Genomic DNA, 22,238 nt, shown 5'->3' with positions numbered 1-22,238 from the left:
TCCGTGTGAAGCTAATTTAGTAAGTAGTCTTTCGTGTGGGACGGTATCAAAAGCTTTTACAAAGTCTAGATATATTAAACTTATATTGTTTCTTTTGTCATAATTCGAGATGACTGTGTTGTAGAATTCGAGTAAGTTAGTCACGCGAGAACGTTTCCTTCTGAATCCATGCTGGCTATCATTGATCAAGCAGTTACTTTTTAAATGGCGTTCGATAGCATCTCTGATGGTAGTTTCCATATTTTTTTCTGCGATTGAAGTTAAGCTTATAGGCCTGTAGCTATTTGGTTTCTTTTTATCAACTTTTTAAATAAGGGAGTAACATAAGCTAGCTTCAATTCTCTTGGGACATCTCCGGATATGATGGATTTCTTGAAAATTATTTCTAATGGAACAACAATTTCTTTTTTCATTTCTTTTAAGATTCTTGGATGTCAACCGTCAGGCCCTGGTGTTTTATTAACTTTGAGTTTTCTATATAACTTTTTTTTTTTTTTACTGTAGTGATCAAGTTCACCCTACGGGAATAATTTAATTATCTATATAAGTAACTTAGAACAACCAAAAAATAATAACAATAATGACAACTAAATGAAACCCTGAAGAATGTAATGAAATATATGCTAAAGACAAAGAAGAGTATGAAAGCACTCTAAACAGATAACAGACGGAAGGTCGAAAATGCAAGAGTTGACATGACAGTGATGGTATGACAATTCTAAAGGAAATCCATATGAGATAAAAGGAGGGAAATGTGAAGGGATGGCGACAGTCAAATTAAGTATTAAGTTGGAAGGAGTGGAAATGGGGGACGGGATGGTAGAGAAACAGAAAGATGTTGAAAACTGGACATCGCAGTGGCATACATCCCTAAAAACAATAACATGGAATAAAGCAGAGTAGAAAGAATTAATGAAAATTAGTCCTACTTTCTGTGCTATCTTTAATGAAATAGGTGGACAAATGCTGTGTACAATTTAAAGCATATTGTATATAACAATTATCAGTTGGGTTTGTTGTTGAAATGGTTGGTTTGTCATTAGCATTATATCAAGGGGAAATGAAGAACTTAACGTAATCCATAGTTGTCCTAGCTTAGGAGATGACACCTTTGGAAACAGAATTGATTGATAAAACAACTGTAGTTACCCCTAAATCTGGCACGTACTCTAAATCTTAAGAGAAAATAAAACATAATCTGGATTATTAAGGACTAACTAATTATTACAATGTAATGTCACTTTTGTTGCTCAATAGTATGTAATAAATAGGAGTGACTTTTTTTAGTTACAAGACACTTTTTCGTGTAGACCCCTAGACTTTAGCCTCATTTTTTCAATCAGAATAGATCAGACCTAAATTAAAATTCCTGGGCCGTGTTATCCTCGGCAACTGTAATTGTTATTTCGAAATATGTGTTCTTTTCCTTATCTGCACTTCATGTATATTGATGCAATGCCAAATAAACTTACTTACTTACTTATGCAAGATAATGGTGATGGATAGACTTGGGTATTTACCTATTTATAGTATAAAGGAAATGAGCAACGCTTGTTGGACCCTGTCTACTATTCTCCAATTTAACATACCTAACCTAATTCATATACAATCCCAACTTATTCTATATCCTATCTGGATAGGGGTTTATGTGAGTACAGAAGTGGTATTATGCACACCTCATATTCTATTGTATTTGTTTAGGCCCATCTTGAGTTTTCTACGCTGCTATGAACAAATGACTATCATACAAATTTATGCAGACCCGATATCTTCTGTCGAGATTGACATTATTTCTAAAGTTTCGTTTTCAGGCCAACCTATCCAATTTCTTTTTCAGTAATTGATAGCTGGAGGTAAGTATGCCAAACGTTTGGTTAAAAGATTTTCAGAAGAAGAAGGTCAATTGAAAAATAAAATGTGAAAAATAAGTTTATCAAATATTTGCTGCATAGCATAAAAAATCATATAGCAATTGGAAACAGGCTAGTCGCAAGATTCTTAACAGCAAGATACATACTTGGAGCTCATATTAGATAACATGAATTTCTAAGAGTATGAGGATGTGATCCATTAGTATATGGAAAGATGTTGCATGTGGCTCAGCTAAAGGGACAAATGGGATGACCCACTCTGTTGTTGTTATTGTTGTTCCCAAGACTGTCTGGCCGAGAGGCACCCGTCTCCTTGAGGAATACCATGGCTGGAACGGGGTTTTCCACAAATCCATTATAGAGTATAAGTTGTGATGTTGTCATCCGTACTTATGCACAATGCAGTTTTCCATAATGTGTTGCATAGTATGGGGTGAAGTGCTACATCCTGGACAGTTATCTGCGAGGGGGACATCCAGCCGCCTATTGTAACTTAGAGTGGCCTGGCAGCCTGGCCAGGTGGATTGTCCTTTCGGGGGAAGAGAGAATTCAGAAGGATGGATATCAGGATGTCGGGCATGCAGCAGAGTGTTGTCTTTCATTCTGTTAATGGGTCAGTGAGTGATACGATTATTGATATGCGTCTAGAGGTCGGTGGAGGAAAAGAAGAGAGGAGTATTTGTGTGTGATATAGGTATTTGGGTGTTGTTTTGATGTTTTTTGGTTTGTGTGGGTGTTTCGCCATGTAGTGTACTGGGTAGACTATGTTTATGGAGCCTGCGGCAAGTGTTTGTGTGCCTCTCATGTCAAGGGGATTCTTGACTTTGAGGACTTTCGTTGTAAATGGTCTATAGGTGTTGTATTTGTTCAACATGTAATTATCTTTAGAGATTTGTTCTGTATAGTCTGTAGGGTGTTGTAGTGTATCTTACTGAGATTAGGGGCTCATGCGGGATTCGCATAATTAATCACTGAGTGTATATATTGTTTGTATACTGCTGTGGTATTTTACTTTTTGTGTCTAAATGTTGCGTCTGCAAGTGACTTACGAGTAAGTGCGTTGAGTCTAGGTGTGTATTTTGTCTAAATATTTGTGATGTGTTGTTTGAATAACACGGATATATTGTATGTTATCCCAATAATCTTGGGTGGGTGTGTATGCGGTATAAGGATATTAATGATAAAGAGATGTGGTATGTATTTGCGTTCTACTGTCCAGTTGGTGAGAAGTGTGGCTGTGGGTTTAGTTGGGGCGATTTTTTAGTCTGTTTGTAGTGAACCAGGTGTTGAGTGTGTCGAGGAATGGCTGTAGTATTTCTGCGCCTCTATCTGTTTTACGATGTGTGCATGTAATTGTTATGTTGTCTGCATAAGAAGATAATTATATTTCTGGGTGTGGATATATCGTGCATTTATAGATTAAAGTTTCCAGTGTGCGATTATTGGTCATTATTTGACACATAGGGATTTCTACCTGCCAAATAATTGGTCTGTCATCTTTTGGTATTATTGTGCATGTCTGTGTATATTTTGTGAGATTGTGTCCGGCGATGGCAACAAAAACTTCACTAATGTCTGTTGTTATAAGAAATGTTCTGTGTGAAGGCCTATCTAAATTGACGCCGTCGAAAACTCTTTGTGTAAGATCTACCAGAAGAGTGCTTGTGGAGTGTAGTGGTCTAAGAGCATGTTGTGATTTGCCAAGGGGGATGTGCGGTGTAATGAGTTGTAGTATGAAGCGTTCTACAATTTTGGAGGGGGTTCAGAGAAAAGTGATTGAACGGTGTGGCGCCTGAACTGTTGGGCTTTTGTTAGGTTTGGGGATTGTGATGATTTTACCATGTTTCCAGGTGTTGGGTATGATGATGTATGAATAGTTGTAGTTTACAATGTTGATGAGTACATGTATGCCGTATGATCCGAGGTATTTTAGGTGGATGTTACTTATGTTGCCTGGACCATAAGTGGATCAGTGCTTGAGGTTATGGATTATATGTTTCGTCCTGCTGTCTATGAAGGGTGTGTAGTCTGGGACTGTGGGGAAGTCTTTCTTACGTCGAATGATGCATCGGTCTTCAGTGTGAGGGGTGAGATGGCTTGTCTGTGCAAGGTGATTTATGAGTGTGTTTGCTTGTGTTTGTTTGAAGGTAGGGTGACTTGTTGTGGTGATTGCTGTGTGAGAGTGTATTGTGTTACTGTTGGATAGTATAATCCTGTTGACCCACTTTGTTCCACATGCTGGTCCTCTTTCACCGCTGGTTCGTGGCATTTTCAACCATCATGAGAAACTTTGAAGGGGAAGAACTGGTCGGGGGCGTAGTCGAAAAGGATAAAGTCGTCTCGATAATTAGCGTAGAGTCGATTCAAGAGAGACGTCTCTATGTTCCTAAATGAAAAATTCAAATATAGAACATGTAAATCGCTCTAGACATTTTTTAGAAATATGTATTGCATACTGCAATGGTGCAGGAAGACTCAGGAGAATTTGTTCATACCTAAAGTAGGTGTTGACAAGCTGCGCCGTTTGGTAGGATGCGTTTTTTGTCGTCGGGTTGTCGTGGCGGGCATCCCATTGGTCCAGGCCCGCTTCGTACAGGACAGAACTCACCTCTGTGGCATAATCTTCAAACTGCCAGCAAAACAATAGACCTCCATTACATTATCTATATTTCACATAAACGATTACATAAATATACACCGACGGAGCATTTAATTCAATCACAAAAACAAATTTTGCAGGAAGAATATTGGAACATCCATTGTGATTCGAAGACTGACAAAAATGTGAGGAAAACGAGGAAACGAGTGAAAAGGAAAGCTTCACCTTAACGACATGGTAGTTGAGGTGTTTGTTGCAAGGCGAGCAGAAGCTCCTGATGGGGGCCCAGTGCTCATTGGCCTGGTAAAACTCAGCCACATACTCCAGAAACTCCCTGAAGGTTGGCCTCAGGGTCGGGAAGCGGTATGGGTTGTCCTCGGGCAGAAACGTTCCGAAGGCAAGATGGTCCATGGCCTACCGTCGAAAAAAAAAAAAGATAGGAAGGAGCGTTAGCCATCTAACAAACAAAGAGTAAGCAAGTATTTGAAGTCCTTACTATAGTTCGATCTGAGGACGCCGATGGCGTCATCGGAAGCGATCTAGCCTCTCTTTCTTTTAGTTGTGGGTTCAAATCCTACATTCCTCGCCGATTTTCAGCAGTGACTGTCGATTACCTGCCCTAACAGTTCCTTAAGCTCACCATAATTCAAATGTAACGGCTTTGGCCGCAGCTACTCAGCTCCTCCTGGCGTAGACTCCTCATCTAACTATAGTGCTCTTACCATACGTGGCCAATTGGCAATCGTCTCTGTTCTTACTTGTTTAGCAAGCACTCGTGCATTCCCAGGGTCGACTCCCTCGGGCAGTGTCCGCGTGTGGAGCACGATATTCGTCCCAACGTTGGCGAGGAAATAGGGGTCCCACTTCGATGTCTGCTCGATCTTATTCCGATAAGAAGAGAGAAGACGCGTCCAAGGGTGTCTCACTATCATGATGTGCATGGTCAAAGACGAAACCTGGTTGGGGGTGAAAAGTGTTTTTCTTTTATCAACAAACATTTGCAGGATGAATAAACCCTCTTCAGATCCACTTTGTACGGGTTCGTTTGGAGGATTTAAACCTACTCATTTGTCTCGATTTCCTGACACAAGTAACCCGCAGGTCTAAGGTTTCCGGGAACTGTCCCCGGATTGGCCCATGCATCTCTCAGAGAGGAGGCACTGGGCCGTTCCTTGTGCCATATGTATGAAAGACAGTGTGGGATGATGTGCTCCGTGTTCCCAGTATGGTGTGCGCATCTGGGCCACGTGGTGTCTGGAGATAGGCCTATTTTGTATTGGAATTTTTCAGTGCTGGGTGGTGACCAAACTGTAGGCGGGCAAATATGTGTCTTTGGTCTTATTTTTATATGCCGAGACAAAAGCATATAAGAAACGCTGATGCAGAAGAAAAGGTAACTGTGAACGAAAAGAAAAACTTAGATCCATGCAGACAATCTATTGTCTGCTTACAATCGGGACTTGTGCATTTTCAGGAATGGACTTTTTCTAACCTCCATGAACGTGCTGACGGAGATGACGGGGTACAGCATCCGGGCATTGGTTTGGAGAAACCTGCTCCTGATGTCCTCTTCGGTCATTCCTCCGGCGAGGATGAAGGCGTTCAGGAAAGAGCTCGACCCCGCCTTGTACACGGGGCACCACAGCAAATGGAAGTCCCTGCAGGAACAGCCAAAGAGGAAAGTGGTATTTTGTAGGCAATTAGCTGGGATTAAATCTTCTGTTACGTAGATACCGGTACAGTGAGTCCTCGTTATACATTACATATACGTTCCTGAAAACCTTACCGTAAATTGAAATTACCGTATACCGAACCAAATTTTCGACTTATGGCAGACGTACTTTCTCCCTGCTCTTTCCTCTTCAAAATATCTAATTTTACCTCCAAAACACGAGCGGATACCGTATCTGTTAATTTTTCTTACCGTAAATAGAATCGAGGGTAGTAATTACCAAATACCGTAACTGTGAATTTACCGGATAAAGAATTACCGTATAAGGAGGACTCACCGTATGTGTATTGGGATTCATCAGAACATAATTTGACGATCAAAATTTGTTTTTAGCATGTTGTGTTACCATATAGCATTTCTGATATATCTTCCATGAACTAATTGTATATTTATCATTGTCTGCAGCAGTGTGTCAGGAAATGTATTTCATGATGAAATAAAACTTACCTGAAGTAAAAGAAGTTACGGGGAACTGGAAATACATCTTGCTCATTGACAGGCAGCGTCTTGCAACGTTCTCTAACCGTCCGTCCAAGATCGACCAATCTCTCGAAAGTCTCCAGCTGACACACACACACACAGACAAGAAAGAATTGACAGGTCAGTGAGATGGAAACATATACAAACATCTTCATGGTATTAATTCCTAATAGACTAGGGCTAAATCGTATCAGATTCTAATACACTTGGCCCAAGTCGTTCTGATGACTGATGAGTCACTGTCTGAGTTTATTCTTCCTCTGGGGCTCAGAGGTTCTCCACCTGCTTTCTAATGTAGTATCCCATATTAATGCAGTACTGTTCTTTAGTCTCCTGTAAACTTCTTTGACTCCAAATAGATCGCTAAACACCCACGAACTGATATTAGTTTTCGATCTGTGGTCTCACTTGTGAGTCTACGTGGGCCCTTTGGGGGGCGGGGGAGACGAATGGGTTTTGAGCTCAATGGTTGTGGAATGGGTGTGAGGTAGGTGTCTACTTTGTAAGAGGAAAGACCTTCTAATATGTATAAAATATGTGTATTGGTGTCTTCTGTAGGGGTACCCCTTCATTTTCGAGTCACCTTCCCAGTAAATAAATAAATGAAAAATAAATAAATAGATAAATAAATTAATGAATAAATAAATAAATGAATAAATAAATAAATATGTAAATGAACAAATAAACAAATAAACAAATAAATAAAAATTCTAACCGGATTAAGAAGAAGATTGTATTCTGGGTCGAAGTCACGGGATCGCTGCTCAGAACCAGCTCCCCCCGACGCCTCCTTATGTCGACTTGTCTGGTGTTGAGAGCGAATTCGATAATCAACAGAAATTTAATTCTGGAATTGACATGAACTAATGTGTAAAAATCAAATTATACAAGGATCTTTTTAATTATCGGGTTCATTACTTACAGAAATATACAAGAAAAATGATTCCTATCCACATGATCTTGAATTGTCAATAAAGGTATTGTCCATGGAGAATACTATTTCTTAATTTCCCTATCACCCATATCGTTTTGCCCCAACATACTTGTATATGTATAATACATATATACCAGTGCTTTACGGAATTATTTTCATCACTTGTGAGGTGCATTAGCTCACAAAAAGGTCTATATCAGTGAAGCAACAGGGGCCTGCAGGAACATGACTAGACTTGTTGGGGTGTAGTGCACACTCGTTGACGGCAGGTCTCCACCAGTTGCATGTTGGGATTAAATGTGTAAACAGTCTTTTGCACTCTGGTGATAGTTTGTTTATTTGGGTGTTGTGCTGATACCTCATCCACCATTATGATGCAAAGAATATTTAGTGTGCAAATAGTTAATATAATTTCACTGGCATCCTGATCAAAACATTGATTTTTGTTGACCTGGCTGGGGTTCTGAGATGCATTCTTGATTTCTTGCTTGTTTGCTGCTCACCACCAATGTTTATCTGACTGAGGTTCTTCGTGTATTTTTCAGACTTTCCTTTACTCAAGTAAAACCCTTGAAATTCGCATAGTTTAATTTTCTAATGTAGATATGAACGAGCTTAGTCCATGTGCTTTTATTTCGCGTTATGTAGTTCTGTCCCTGTCATTACACTAGGTTTTATGTTACCCATGACGTCGAGCGTCCCTTTTCGTTCGCCCAACGCCGTTATCGTGTGTGTGTGTGTGTGTGTATGTGTGTGTGTGTTTACCTAACTGTATCTTACGGGAAGGGGAGCTACGCTCGTGGTGTCCCGTCTTTGTATCTCGCAGTATCTAGTTTGCTCTTAAAATTATGTGTTTTTTGCACACACTATTGTTTCGTCCAGTTTGTTCCAGACACCCACCATTCTGTGTGGAAAGCTGTTCTTTTTCAGGTCCCTTCTATAAGTGTCCTTTTTGAGATTCTTTTCATGTCGTCTTGTATTTCTCTTATCCCAATCTAGTAAGTCTTCTCCACCAAGGACTTCCATTCCTCTCATGATTCTATAGATGGCCAATAGATCACCTCTTTCTCTTATTTGTTCCAGAGTCTGTAATTTAAACTTTGACAATCTCTCTTCATATGACAGTTTTGAAAGTGTTGGGGCCATCTTCGTAATTGCTCTTTGGATTTTTTTTCAATTTTCTTTATATTCTTTTTAGTACTGGGTGTCTATGATATCGCTGTGTACTTCAGTTTTGGCCTTATCAGTGTGATTAGTATTAGTAGGTTTCTCTGACAATTTCATTTATCTGCTTATCAGGAGTCATAACCTTTGTGATAATCGCTCCCAGGTCTTTTTCAGAACTCACTTTCTTTACTTCCTTTGTACCGATTTTATATTGTCCTGATATTCTTTTTTTTTTCTTCTACTTTTTCCAAATTCCATTATGCTACATTTCTTTATGTTGAAGTCCACTTCCCACTTCTGACTCCATTCCCAAACCCTATTTTGATGATTATGTACCCACTCACAGTCCTTTTCTGTACTTACTTTCCTCGTCAGTTTTGCGTTGTCTGCAAAGAAGGTCATGTAACATTATACACCCTCATCCATGTAATTTATATAAATAGCAAGCATTATCGGAGCCAATACTGATCCCTGTGGAACACCACTAATAATTTCTCCTCAAGTAGAACTCTTATCTATGAGCACCACTCTCATTTTTCTTTCAAGCAAGAAATCCTCCATCCATTTTAATATTTTCCTTATATTCCTCCTATGTTTTCCAGTTTTCTTAATATTTTTTGTGGAACTTTGCCAAAAGCTTTTTGTAAATCTAGGAAAGCATAATCAGCCCATCCATTCCTTTCTTGTACTATATTAGTCTTGAATAGAAACAGATCAAATTTTTGGCACATGACCTTCCCTGTCTAAATCTTTGTGTGTGTGTGTTTGTGTGTGTGTGTGTGTGTGTGTGTGTGTGTGTGTGTGTGTGCGTGTGTGCGTGTACCCGCTCTCTGAACACGGATATATTAGCAAAAAGACACAGAAGCGTATTTACCGTATCTATATTTTTGTTTGGTTTTCCGGAAATCAGTGTTTGCATTGCGGTTGCAGTGACAAGAGCCAGCAACACTACAACACACACCGTCTTCCTCGTCCGCCTGAAAATCAAACATCCTATTCTGCCTTGGGTTTTGTGAACGAGTGCTTGGAGGAGCTTGCGTCGAGTAGAGGAGTACACCAGCTTTCTTTTACAAACGAATAAAGACATCGTGACACCTGTAAGGAAAGAGAAAATATGGACCGTGACGAAAATGATTTCTTTATTGTAACCAGCACTGTTCCTATCTTTATTGGATATTTCTTCGGCCTTTTTCACTCCATTGGCCACTTTTCATGAATTTTCAACATTTGTGTGGCTCCCCTTCCTTTTTTTTTTCCCTTCCCAAATCCCATCTCGCCAAAAATAGGTGTAAAAATAGTAATAAAGTGTTGATGAAAAACCCATTGCTCTATTACAAAGTTGGTCATCATAATGATCTTATATTTCTTCTGGTAGGACAGTTTTTTATATTCAGATTTCTCCCATTATATGGAAATGCATAATTTGTAACAGCAGGTCATAGCCCCTTTACTAAATTCTTGTCCTTATGGTCTGACGTTCTTCCTGGCACGATACACCATTAATATGCCCAACGCAACCGAGGGTATGCTTTCTTCACGCATTCTGAGACAACATTGTATCAATTCCTACTATGCTTTTCCTACATTTCTAAGAAAAATGTTTCACATCACAAAATGACTTCCTTGCCAATACTCAAAAGAATATAGTTTCTGTTTCCGATTCTCTGTTTGTTACTTGTTCTTGTACCAGCATGGCATGATGGTTTATTTAATGTTGCCTCATTGCTTTCGGAAGGAGTTAGGTTCAAGAATGCAATGATTGGCTTACCAACAGAGTGGTTATCAAATGGAATAGACTTAGTAACAATGTCGTCAGCGCTGAAATAGTTGGTTGTTTTAAGATAAAATAACTTTATGGATAGGGATGATAGATGGCATGGGATATGGAACTGCCTAGTGTAGACCTTATGTCAATTATAGTTTCCTCATTTCTTGTATTCTTATTTGATGTTTTTCTTCTTAGCTATAATGTTATCTACCCAGTTATTTGTTTATATACAGTATGTGTATTTTCCCACGTGACTACCTCTTCATATTCATTTTTTATGTAATGTTTTCCAATTATTTGTTTATATATTTACTTATTGAGTAACTGCCTACGAAAATGAGGAAATAGTTATATATACTTTGGAAGTTCGATGACTGATTTTCATATTATCCTTATTTATATATTTGTCAGTAGCTATCTATTTATTAATAAATTTGCTCATTGAGTAACTGAGACAACGAGGGAGTAGTTATCTAAATGGTGAGGAAGTTCAGCGGCCGAAATACTTACTAATTGCTCCCTGACAATCTTCTTTTGATGTAAACAAAGTGAAAGAAGGAATGGTTTGGTTCGTTCGCTGTCCTGTTCCTAAGGCTTTAGAGAACCTGTCATCGTAAATACGTAAAAAATAATAATAAATGAACAGATAGATAAACAAGTAAAAACAACAACATGGCAATGAATCAATGCAACGAGACATCAGCACTTCTTGATTCCACAATTATGATACGGAAATGACGCGCGCGCACACACATACACACACACACATTCTTCAACAACATCCATCTGGACCAGAGTCATACAAGATTTTTATGATTGGAGACGAATTTCTATTCAAAAGAAAATGGTGGTCAATTCGACTTCTATTCTCCTTCCGTTCTGCTGCTGATTTCTTTTGGTCTCTACATGGCTCCTCCTCTTCGACACAATATTGTTCTCATGGGTAGAATTATTTAAATTTAAATAATGATAACAATAATGATAATAATAATAATAATGATGATAATAATAATAACAACAATAATAATAATGATAATAATCATGATAATAGTAATAATGATAATATTAATAATAATAATAATAACAATAACAATAATAATAATAATGATAATAATAATAATAATAATAATAACAATAATAATAATGATAATAATAATAATAATAATAATAATGATAATGATAATAATGATAATAATAATAATAATAGTGATAATGATAATAATAATAGTAATAATGATTATAATAATAATAATAATAATAATAATAATAATAATTATAAAAATAATAACAATAATAACAATGATAATAATAATAACAATAATAATAATGATAATAATGATAATAATAATAATAATAATAATAATAACAAATAATAATAATGACAATAGTAATAATAACAACAACGACAATAATAATAATGATAATAATAATAATAATAATAATAATAATAATAATAATAATAATAATAATAACAATAATAATAATAAAGATAATAATGATAACAGTAATAATAATCATGATAGTGATAATAATAATAATAATAATAATAATAATAATAATAATAGTAATAATAAGACATACATATAATAATAACAATAATAATAGTAATAATAATAATAATGATGATAACGATAATAATAATGATAATGATGATAATAATAATAGTAATAATCATGATAATAATAATGATAATAATGATAATAATAATAATCATAATAATAATAACAATAATAATCATAATAATGATAATGATAATAATAATAATAATAGTAATAACAATGACAATAATAGAATTAAACAATAAAATGATAATGATAATAATAACAATAATAATGATAATATTAATAATAATATGATAGTGATAATAATGATAATGTTAATAATAATAATAATAGTAGTAATAATAATAATAATAATGATAATAATGATAATAATAATGATAATAATTATATAATAATAATAATAGTAACAATAATAAATTATATTGATAATAATAATAATAATAATAATAATAATAATAATAATAATAATAACAATAATAACAATAATAGTAATAATTATGATGATAATAATAACATTTATAATAATAATGATGATGATAATAATGATGATAATGATAATGATAATAATGATGATGATAATAATATTAATAACAATAATAATAATAATAGTAATAATGATAATTTTAACAAAAATAAATTATAATAATAACAACAATAATAATAATAATGATAATAGACAAAGAAGGGAGGTCATGAAAGTGGGCAAGGTAAGTTGAAATTATGAATACTGTCGGATGCTAGGGTTTCCAACTACAGACTAATCTGAACATCATAAATTTTCACACACAGTAAACATAACCTTCTTTATCCAACAATATTTCTTAACGTTGAATGTCTATTCAGAAAAAAAAATCATAAGACTTGAATACTGTTGTTCCCGTTTCTTTTCTTTGCTTGCAAGGAGTGAGAAAGAAAATGGGAATGTTGGCCTGACGCCATTACACTGACAAATTAAGTGAAGTAAAACAATCAACTGTACACTTGCAGAATAATAAAGGTGAAATGAATATTAATTTTCTTTGATGACCAATTAGAAAGGTAAATTAGGTAGTCTAGTGTCCACTCGCATAAGAAGAAATAGATGGTTATTATCTTCAACACTTGAGTTTCCACGGGCTTCATCAACACGACCGGCATACATAGCAAATTTGAACGATGAACTAAGATTGCAAACCTATACGAATATTGGACATACTATTGAAATTTTCTTGGAGAAATCTAGACCTCTGACACCGAAGTCATATTCTATTTGTTCAAATGGAGGTTGGATGTAGGATGTGGGAGGAAAACAGCCCAGTGAATCTGCAACTGATTCTTCCGTTCAATACCTCACGTTAGAAGTTGGCCAGAGCGTCCCACATCAGGCCAAATCTGAGCAACGCCGTTATCCAACGTATATCAGATTATAAACAAATCAAAACACAGGACAACAAACTCAGAAATGTGCAGAACATTCGTCTTCTTGATGCAACATCAAGCGTCATCTTTCAAGATGTATTTAAGATTTTGGTGCTTACAGTACCCGCCATGTGACGCTCGACAGTTGAATAACACGATTATAGTCGGAACTTGCGTTTCAGTGTCAATAATGAAAAAAATACTTAAACAAACAAAAATATGTATCCGAAACTCAGGCACTACATGTAAATATGTTTCTCTCAAAAGGACCAGCGCATAAGTAAAAACCTTTCTCGTCAACCACCGTTTACAGAACCAAGGCAACTAGAAAACTAGGTGGACAGTCACATCTGATATATATGAGTCAACAGCAGCAGCAGCAATAGCTCTTTTAGGGGGAGTAAGCTCCGAAATCACAGCTGTGACTTGGCTTCTGTCCTCATTTATCATAATACCTTCATCTTTCAAAGACACGCCGGGCAGTAGGCAGACCCAGGTGGGCGGTGATAACCATCGCAATAAATGGAAAAAAAAAAAAAAAAAAAAAAAAAAATCTTAGGTACCTGAAGCTGACCCTCAATTTAAATGCAGTACCACCAAAGGAGTCGACGTTGACAGTTTTCATTGATAAGTCATACACTCTCTTCGTCTCCCTCCTTTCTCTACACGCACATATAATATATATATATATATATATATATATATATATATATATATATATATATATATATATATATATATACATACATATATATGTTATACACAAACACACACACACAAAATCGATGGCGCGGTTGGAAGTCTCCGAATGTTATTACGGCGGTCCGGGTTCGAATCCTGCCCAGGGCTGAAATAATTTCAGTATCGCTGCGCTTCGAGTCATAAAAACTCTGAGCTCTCTCCCGGGAGGGAAATGACTGTCGATCACGAATCCAACACGTGACCCAAAGACCATGGTGAGTCACACACACACACACGCACACACATACACACACACATATATATATACATGTATATATACATATATATATATATATATATATATATATATGTATATGATGAAGGTGGAAAAAGAAGTCAAGGGTCTAGTTCCGATTTTTTTGTTTTTGTTTATTCCTGACCGGTTTCGCTATATGCTTCTTTGTTTTTCCACCTACATTAACTTGTCACAATGTCCCAGCATATATATATATATATATATATATATATATATATATATATATATATATATTATATATATATATATATATATATATATATTTATGGGCACCATTGATACAGAGCTCTCTCCCTATACTGCCGCTATGTGGAGGATGTATTTGTCCGAACAAGAGATCTAGACGAGCTACAAGACTTGAAGAACCATTTCATTAGTGCTTACAGACTCAACTTCATCTTTGAAGAAGCCAACAACAGACACCTCCCTTTCCTTGACGTCCTCGCCAAACCATAATAATAAAATTGTTTAACAACAGTTGCACATAGCCAACGAACCCTGGGCTCTACTTGAATGGAAAGAGTGAGTGCCCTACTCGTTTCTTGTACTCTACTACCGGTGCTTAGTCAGGAGGGCCATCTCGCACTCCTCCACATGGAGTGATACATAACAGGAAACATAATGGCTCACTCAGGTCCTGATTAACAATAGATACATTAACTCTGAATTAACACGTATCACGAAAAGGATTCTAGATAGACGGTACACCAAAGAAGATAGCATGTCACCAAAGAAGAGAAACTCAATCTCAATCTACTACAAGAATCACATGTCCACAGAATAGAAGACAGATGAAAAAATAATGAAAGAAATTATTAGCAAAAATGCACAGGCCACAGACCCCGAATAATACATCCAATTTGTCATATACTACAAAACCAAGAAAGCAGGCCAACTGACAATGCGCAACCAACCCGGCATCACCATAACAAGAAGACCATGTTGTTTACCAATACAAATTCAGCACTGAGGAGTGTGGACCTCACACTGCATTGATATGACAACAACAAAATCAACACGATATACAATCTATCCAACGGATTCATCAGGTCACACCATTCCACCTCACACAACCAAGTATTAACAACAAAAGATCTAGACATGACCACAGCAGTCATAGACAAAGAATCAGATCCCCGTCAGCTACTGTTCCTGGAAGCCATCGTCATACAAGCCTAACAACCCAAGAACAATATACAATCGAGGATCTACAGACCTTGCCTTCTATGAAGAGATCGAGCCCAGGCAGATCAAACACCTACACTAGGAGAGATTCCACTACCCTTCCCTAGCTCTCAATCCCTATTGGTTCATGGCAGCCAATCAGCGGAAATCCCTTCACGCAGAAACACCAATGACACCCCTTCATGACGTATAAATATGCCCACTACAGATCCTTCTCAACCAACACAAACTTCACTCAAGACACCTAGAAAAACTGTACGACAGACACAAACACCTGATACAACACATCACACCTAGACCACACCGTACAGACTGTCTGTCAGCTGCGCCCGTCCCACGTGCGGTGTACACGATAAGACGTGTATAACCGTATTTATTAATAATACACCCCTTCACCACCTTTGACTGGTGATAGCAATAATGATGAAATAATAATAGTAATAATAATATTGCATGTAGCCCAATAACTGACAGGCTACAAGCATACACAACTCAAACCCAACCTGGGAAAAAGCAGGAGAGCTCATGCCTTACCTGGGGCTATTCAGGAACGCGCTCTACACGCGGGAAGTGAACTCTACTCACTTCCTGTAAGATACACACACACACCTCTCACGAACATAGCCACGACCCACGCACAAACATCTACACTTACTTTTTCTTCGACTAAAATTCGCTTCCTTTCGAACATTCTCTTATACTACATCTCATTTCAGTTTACCTCCCACTAAAGATTTTTCCGTTTTTCCACCTTTCTCTTCTACTACGCCTCCTACCATTTTCTGAACTTTTGGTGATTGTAATCTGTTTCTAATCCCGGCGTCGGCGCCTCCGTCCAAGCTCCCAGTCCATTTCTCCCGAGCCACGACCACCAGCTGCCCCAAATCGCTCGCTAATTCGCCCGGTGGCAATAGCCCTCTATTATACACTACTATCTTTTCATTTTCTTACAGACATTCTTCCCCTCCCACAAAAACCGATCCCGCGCAAGCGGGTGGTCTTTCCTAGAAATTCAGAATTCAGAATAACTTATTACCTGGACGACAGGACAATAAGAATAAAGTGGCGGGGCTGTCTGTCTCGACCATTTGTGCCGAAGGCTGGAGTACCACAACGGTCAGTCCTTGCCCCCGCTCTGTACAATCTATACATGTATAAGAATGACCTGCCAGAGCCGGCTTACCCATGCAACCGGGTTCTTTCTCGTATGCAGGCGACACTAATCACATTAGCAGACACAAGCTGCTGCAGGGAGCGTTACAGTTAATGCAAAACATACTTGACGAGGCGGTGTACACGAAAATTCGTGTATAGCCGCGCATATTTACAACGTATCCTTTTATCAGATTTGACTGATCGTGACCAGACGTGCCGCGATGTGTTGGGTTCTAAGTTCCATGGATATAAGTCCGTCTGTATCCAGCGGCAAGCGTGAGGAAAGGTAGCAGATTCTTAGTAGACGTGCTATGGCTGGTCGGGTTCAGTCCTCGCTGGTTATAGTTTTGATTTTATTTATTTGTATACATGTTCATATGCATTTTTAATATATATTCACATCTCAAGGCGGTACAATTCCACCCAAATTATCTACAACTTGCTTGGAAGAGATTTTCAGAAGGTTGAGTTGGAAGGAGAAAGGTTTGAAAATTAATAGCGAATACTTTAACCACCTAAGATTTGCGGATGGCATTATTCTTATTTCAGAAAGAGAAGAAGACTTGTAGGATATGCTGAGTGATCTGAACAAAGAAAGTCTCAAAGTAGGTTTAAAAATGAGTAAAAGTAAATACAAAGTAATGTCCAACACGAAAGATCAAAGTAAAAAGATTATAATCGATGGTGAGAGTCTTGAAGAAGTTGAAGAGTATAATTATTCAAGCCAGGTGGTGAAAGTGAGAAAAGATCATTATAATGAAATAAAAAGGCGTGTTACAATTGACTGAAAAAATGTAATAGTATCAGTTTATAAGTGCATTTTTGGTGAAAAACAAAATCTCTGTATACAGCATCAAGAAAATGAGCTAAACATTTGACAACAAAATGGCTTTGGCAACAGCATTACAGATATATTTGGTCACGTAGCGATGGGGAGAAGGAAACAAGAGAAAGTCTACATTAATAGTTTATTGCAAGGCACACACTGGACTACCGCGCCAGGGTTGCGACACCCGGCAACAACCACAACATAATAACAAGAGTAATCGAAATCATGAAGATGGAAGTGGTAATAATTATAACAGTACCGTGACATGTGGTTGCTCTTATGATAATAATGAGAACATTAAAAGGAAAATGAGTCAACTTGCAACAATGATAACACAGCTAAACAAAAGTCGACAAGAATGTATTGATCAACGATGGACCAGAATGGATCAGCTTATTATAGTGCTGCTACCCGCGACCCGGCTCTAGCTGCCTTGGCCACCTCTGGGCCAGCCAGCCGGCCAGCTAGACGAGTCAGTGATCACCCCGAATCAAGTCATGAATAAACCAGGGCCACTGACACGTACGGCGTTTAACTGTCCTCGCCCATGGAATGGCTGGCACTCAAGAAGCGACGGCAATGGTAATGTAGGTATTGTGGTGATGCTAAATATATTCTCTTCCTTCTAAGCGCACACATTTAAAACTAGTAACATTGCTAGTGATAAAAATATCAACAACTTGATGTTCGCGAATTAGTCACAATGATAAGGAGAATGAAGTTATTTTGTATCATGTACACTGGAGGCCCCACGCGTTTCTTAACGTAGGCGACGTGAATTGGAACCAGCTGTCAAAGAGTGTCACCAGTGCTTCATGAAACACTGATCACACTACTATAGATAACACAGGCTTGCGACAACCCTTACTGGTAATCACGGTGCTGTTGTAGCAGCCATAGTTACATTATATGTCATATAAGCTTTAGATTAACCCTTGTACCTTGGACTTTTGGCTACATCGACTCATACAGATCTTTGTGGGCCGCTCTGTCGTTCCAAAGAACGTGGAGAGCAAGATGGACGGGGCTGCGTCTCGTGTCACCTACAGATAAGTTCCTTTGACTTTACACGGTGTGAGCGGAAACCCTGACCATACGTGACGACCTGCCAAAGAGCTCATCACCTTTTCTGATGATCAATCAGCAAGTCGGCCAGCCGGGTCAGCCGCGGTCTCCGAGGACCTTCCAAGTGCCAGGCAAAGACTGTCAGGACTATTGGCTCTCCTTCCCGCAGGAAGACCCTATTTTACTATTTCGTCTGCTTACCTGCATTAACTGGTTTGTTTGCGCATGTCTCTGTGCATATATCCACGTACACGTTCTGTAGTTTCAATTCCCATACTTTGTACACCAGACAATGATAGGGAACTCCCTATACCTCAGTCCTTTGTTACCAAACGCTGAAGAAATAATCAAATATGGGTTACTCTACCCGCATGTCCCCATTTCTACGTGCACACTGTCCTAAATTTTGTGTTCATTCCCAGTCAGTTTTAGTAGCAGAGAGTGTACACTCTTCAATGCACCTTTGCCTTATAAAGTCTCATTCTCTTAATCTGGCCAGAGGGCTCTGAATGGTGGGTATTCAGACTGATGATTGTTTCGAATGACTACCATGGCAGTCAGCAATTAGTAAGATTCGTCAGTGATTCAATGACCATAAGTAAGGTGTATACAAAAGTAGCTTTGTGTTAAGACAGATCGGTGATACAATAGCATGATGATGAATCGAGTATATAATACAGGGATTCAGATATATCACATGGACTCGAACAAGGGGGCATCCAAAGTGAACGAGTAAGAAAAATCCTCACTGAATCCTACTTACGTACATTAGCCTTTGTGAATACAAAATATTTGTTCACTAGTAAGCAACACCTTCGTTCAGCATGACTATTATGATAGTAGATATTTTGTTGAAGTAGAGAAAAAAAAACTTAGTGCCACACTATAACAAATGAAATATGCCACTTGCTCGAAATCACTTTGAGGTGAGTAGCGCAACATGGGCCAAATACTCTACGACGCAATGAAACACCATAATGGTGCGGGGACGACACATGTCAATAAACAAGAAAAATGTGTCTCTTTATCAAGACTAACCAACCACACTTGTAAAGCTAAATTACAAACCTAAATACTAAGTTTTGTTTATAAGCCATATTTCTACAGCCAAGTGTGGACAGGGTGTGTGGGATGATGTCGAGTCGGTGAAGAAGGACGGCACAGTTAGGGAGTCAAAGAAAGAGAACTAGGAGGAGGAGGAGGAGGAGGAAGAGAATAAAGTTGGAGCAGACAAAGGCAAGAGAGCAGGAACGACCTAAACGGAAGGCGTGGCTACAAACACGGGGATCACTTGTCTTCGTCTCGCTCTTCCTTTTCTTACTCCTCCTCTCCTCGCCACGCACTCTCGAACGGGGTTGGTGCTAGTATGGCACAAGGCCGCTTCGCACATTACCAAACATCACTTTCATTTATGGGCCTCTGTTCTTCCAATACCAGAAATTCACACATCTATTCCATGTGTCAGAGAGTGATGGTAAGACAGGAGCGTGGATGGGGCGTGGGACGACCCAACCACTGGGGAACCCGGCGCACATCTGTGGTCAGATGGAACCTAATGTAACGAACTTTAAAAACGGAAAGTACTCTCGGCACGCGCAGAAGACTCGGCGTCACGACGAAAGCGGCGGAGAGGACGGGCAGCCGGGGTGGTCTAGCTGGCCTGGAAGGTGACGGGCTTGTAGAAAGTATTGTAAGTGCCCCAGCCCTTGGCAGCCAGATTGAAGGACTTTCGCTTCTCTGCACTGTCGGCTTGGCTCATTTGTTCCAACAGGTGAGTCTGGGGCGCTGTCGAGGAGACACAATTGGGGAAAGTTACTGACGAGCAAAGTCGGGGAACTTATACATGTAATAGAGCGGCCAAATGCAGAGCATAGGATCAAATATATTTGACGTTTCGTCCAGCAGGGCTTCTTCAGAAATAACCCTGATATATTTCCCTGAAATATTTCCTGTATTTCCCTGAAATTCGCCCTGCTGGGCGAAACGTCAAATATACTGGATCCCGTACTCTGCGTTTGGCCTCTCTCCTACAGTGCTGTTGCAGTCGTTGCTGCTTTTACTTATACATGTAACACTGAAAATGAATATGGATTTACAAACACACCCAACACTTTTTCCTGATTCCAAGGGTAACGTCGTTTGATGGGCAACCATGGTAGATCTTTTCATTTCACTAAAATCTCTTGCGTGAGTGAAATCCAGATGGAGTCTTACTGTGTATCACTCATGCTAATGGTTATGATTACTCTCTGACCACGAATGAGTATGACTTAATACTAAATTTTCTTTGCATCATGATGAAGTAAAGGGAAACAGGAGCTCCTCTATATATGCTCCATATAGACCACAAAAACAAGACAACCAGTACTGCATTAAATCTAAGCAGTCAACTTGTCTTACAAGTCGACTGAACAATGTATACAAATTATAGAGTATTTAGCGATCACAAGCGTTTGTATGTTCTCAAACGTATACACCATTAACTAAGTTCTACTGTGACTAAGTTCTACTGTGACTGTGGCTCACTGAGAAATTCTAGAATTTCCTTATCCTTTTTGGTTGCTTTGCAAGGATGCTTACACAGTATTAAGTTGAAGAAATTTAGAATAATCAAATTTATAATCTGAAACTGGCTCGGCTCTGCGAAGATCTCAGTGAACTGGGTGTGGTTCTACTGTAGATCACTGAAGAAGCTGTTCCCCAAAATGAGTCAAACAAGATCAAGCGAGGAGAGGGAGGCCCAACTGGCCTCTGTTTGCAAATAAACGAATTGAAAAGAATCTAAAGAAACTGAAAGAAAACAATCAAATGAATTAATAGGATGACAAGCAAATGTATAATCAAAAGGTAATCATGTAGGGTTTAAGTTTGGTTTTGTAATTGAATATGCACTTAGAAGATTGAAATATTCTTCTAACATCTTACTTCACCAAGACATTCTACAAAGAATCCTATCACTATGGAATATTCCAATTAAAATTGTCAGAATAATTAATCAATAGCCTTAATCTAACGCGTGGATGCTTATCATAAAAAAACAACAAGGAAAGATACGGGGATGGGAGAAAGTGGAGTTTAATTAAGGCGGTAAGGTCTGCCTTAAGCTTCATATGCATGTTATTCCTGTTAGTAGAACAATTCTTAGTCGTAACACTAGTTTGCAACGATGCAAGTAAATCCAACTTGGGTAATTTTACCTTCACTCCTTTATTTTACCTTCACTTCTTTGTATACCTAACCACGGTACCCTTTGTGAATTTATCTAATATTAGGTCCCTACTGATCGATGAAATATCCGTGTGATTGACCTAATGTATTCAGCTCATCTTCCATAAAGCACTGCAAGGGATAGATTTCTTCGGAAGAGGTTTGTTTTTTTATAGGGAGGTGATAAAACCTACGCAGCATTATCCAAATGTATTCTCACAATGGTCTAAGCCTCTAAGGGGTATAACTACATCTCCCAATATCAAAGTTGAGTTTTATTGGTAAGTAA

General features: G+C 38.1%; 2 protein-coding genes across 7 annotated transcripts in view; both read right to left on the bottom strand.

Annotated features, from left to right (window-relative positions):
• Positions 1–1,923: 1,923 nt before the first annotated feature.
• On the bottom strand, positions 1,924–11,460 carry LOC143035267 (carbohydrate sulfotransferase 13-like). Of its 2 annotated transcripts, XM_076202110.1 has the most exons (8): positions 9,658–11,460; positions 7,398–7,487; positions 6,650–6,765; positions 5,963–6,128; positions 5,229–5,426; positions 4,696–4,884; positions 4,367–4,500; positions 1,924–4,257 (listed from the first exon to the last, which is right to left on the bottom strand). In XM_076202110.1, the coding sequence occupies exons 1-8, from the start codon at positions 9,868–9,870 to the stop codon at positions 4,143–4,145; spliced, it is 1,221 nt and encodes a 406-aa protein (XP_076058225.1). In that variant the 5' UTR covers positions 9,871–11,460; the 3' UTR covers positions 1,924–4,142. The 2 variants fall into 2 exon arrangements, with proteins under 2 accessions (XP_076058225.1, XP_076058226.1); XM_076202111.1 differs by lacking the exon at positions 5,229–5,426.
• A 6,339-nt stretch (positions 11,461–17,799) lies between these two features.
• Positions 17,800–22,238, bottom strand: part of LOC143035266 (uncharacterized) — a 111,774-nt gene continuing 107,335 nt past the window's right edge. For all 5 annotated transcript variants that reach the window (XM_076202105.1, XM_076202108.1, XM_076202109.1 and 2 more), the window contains one exon: positions 17,800–20,527. In XM_076202105.1, coding sequence (XP_076058220.1) covers positions 20,394–20,527 — 134 coding nt within the window. In that variant the 3' untranslated portion in view covers positions 17,800–20,393. The remainder of the gene's footprint in view (positions 20,528–22,238) is intronic.

The sequence above is a fragment of the Oratosquilla oratoria genome, chromosome 18 (assembly GCF_046742065.1).
Source record: "Oratosquilla oratoria isolate Oo_2021 chromosome 18, ASM4674206v1, whole genome shotgun sequence".
In the NCBI taxonomy this organism is placed as follows: Eukaryota; Metazoa; Arthropoda; class Malacostraca; order Stomatopoda; family Squillidae; genus Oratosquilla; species Oratosquilla oratoria.
This window is presented reverse-complemented; position numbering and strand designations above follow the sequence as displayed.

Bases quoted from the DNA above. Each gene is read 5' to 3' on its own strand.
- LOC143035267 (XM_076202110.1), bottom strand. From the start codon at position 9,870: ATGTCTTTATTCGTTTGTAAAAGAAAGCTGGTGTACTCCTCTACTCGA. The intron at 6,129-6,649 runs GTAAGTTTTATT...CTGTTCCTGCAG, and splicing joins CGTAACTTCTTTTACTTCAG to GGACTTCCATTTGCTGTGGT. The intron at 5,427-5,962 runs GTTAGAAAAAGT...ACCCCCAACCAG, and splicing joins CCGTCAGCACGTTCATGGAG to GTTTCGTCTTTGACCATGCA.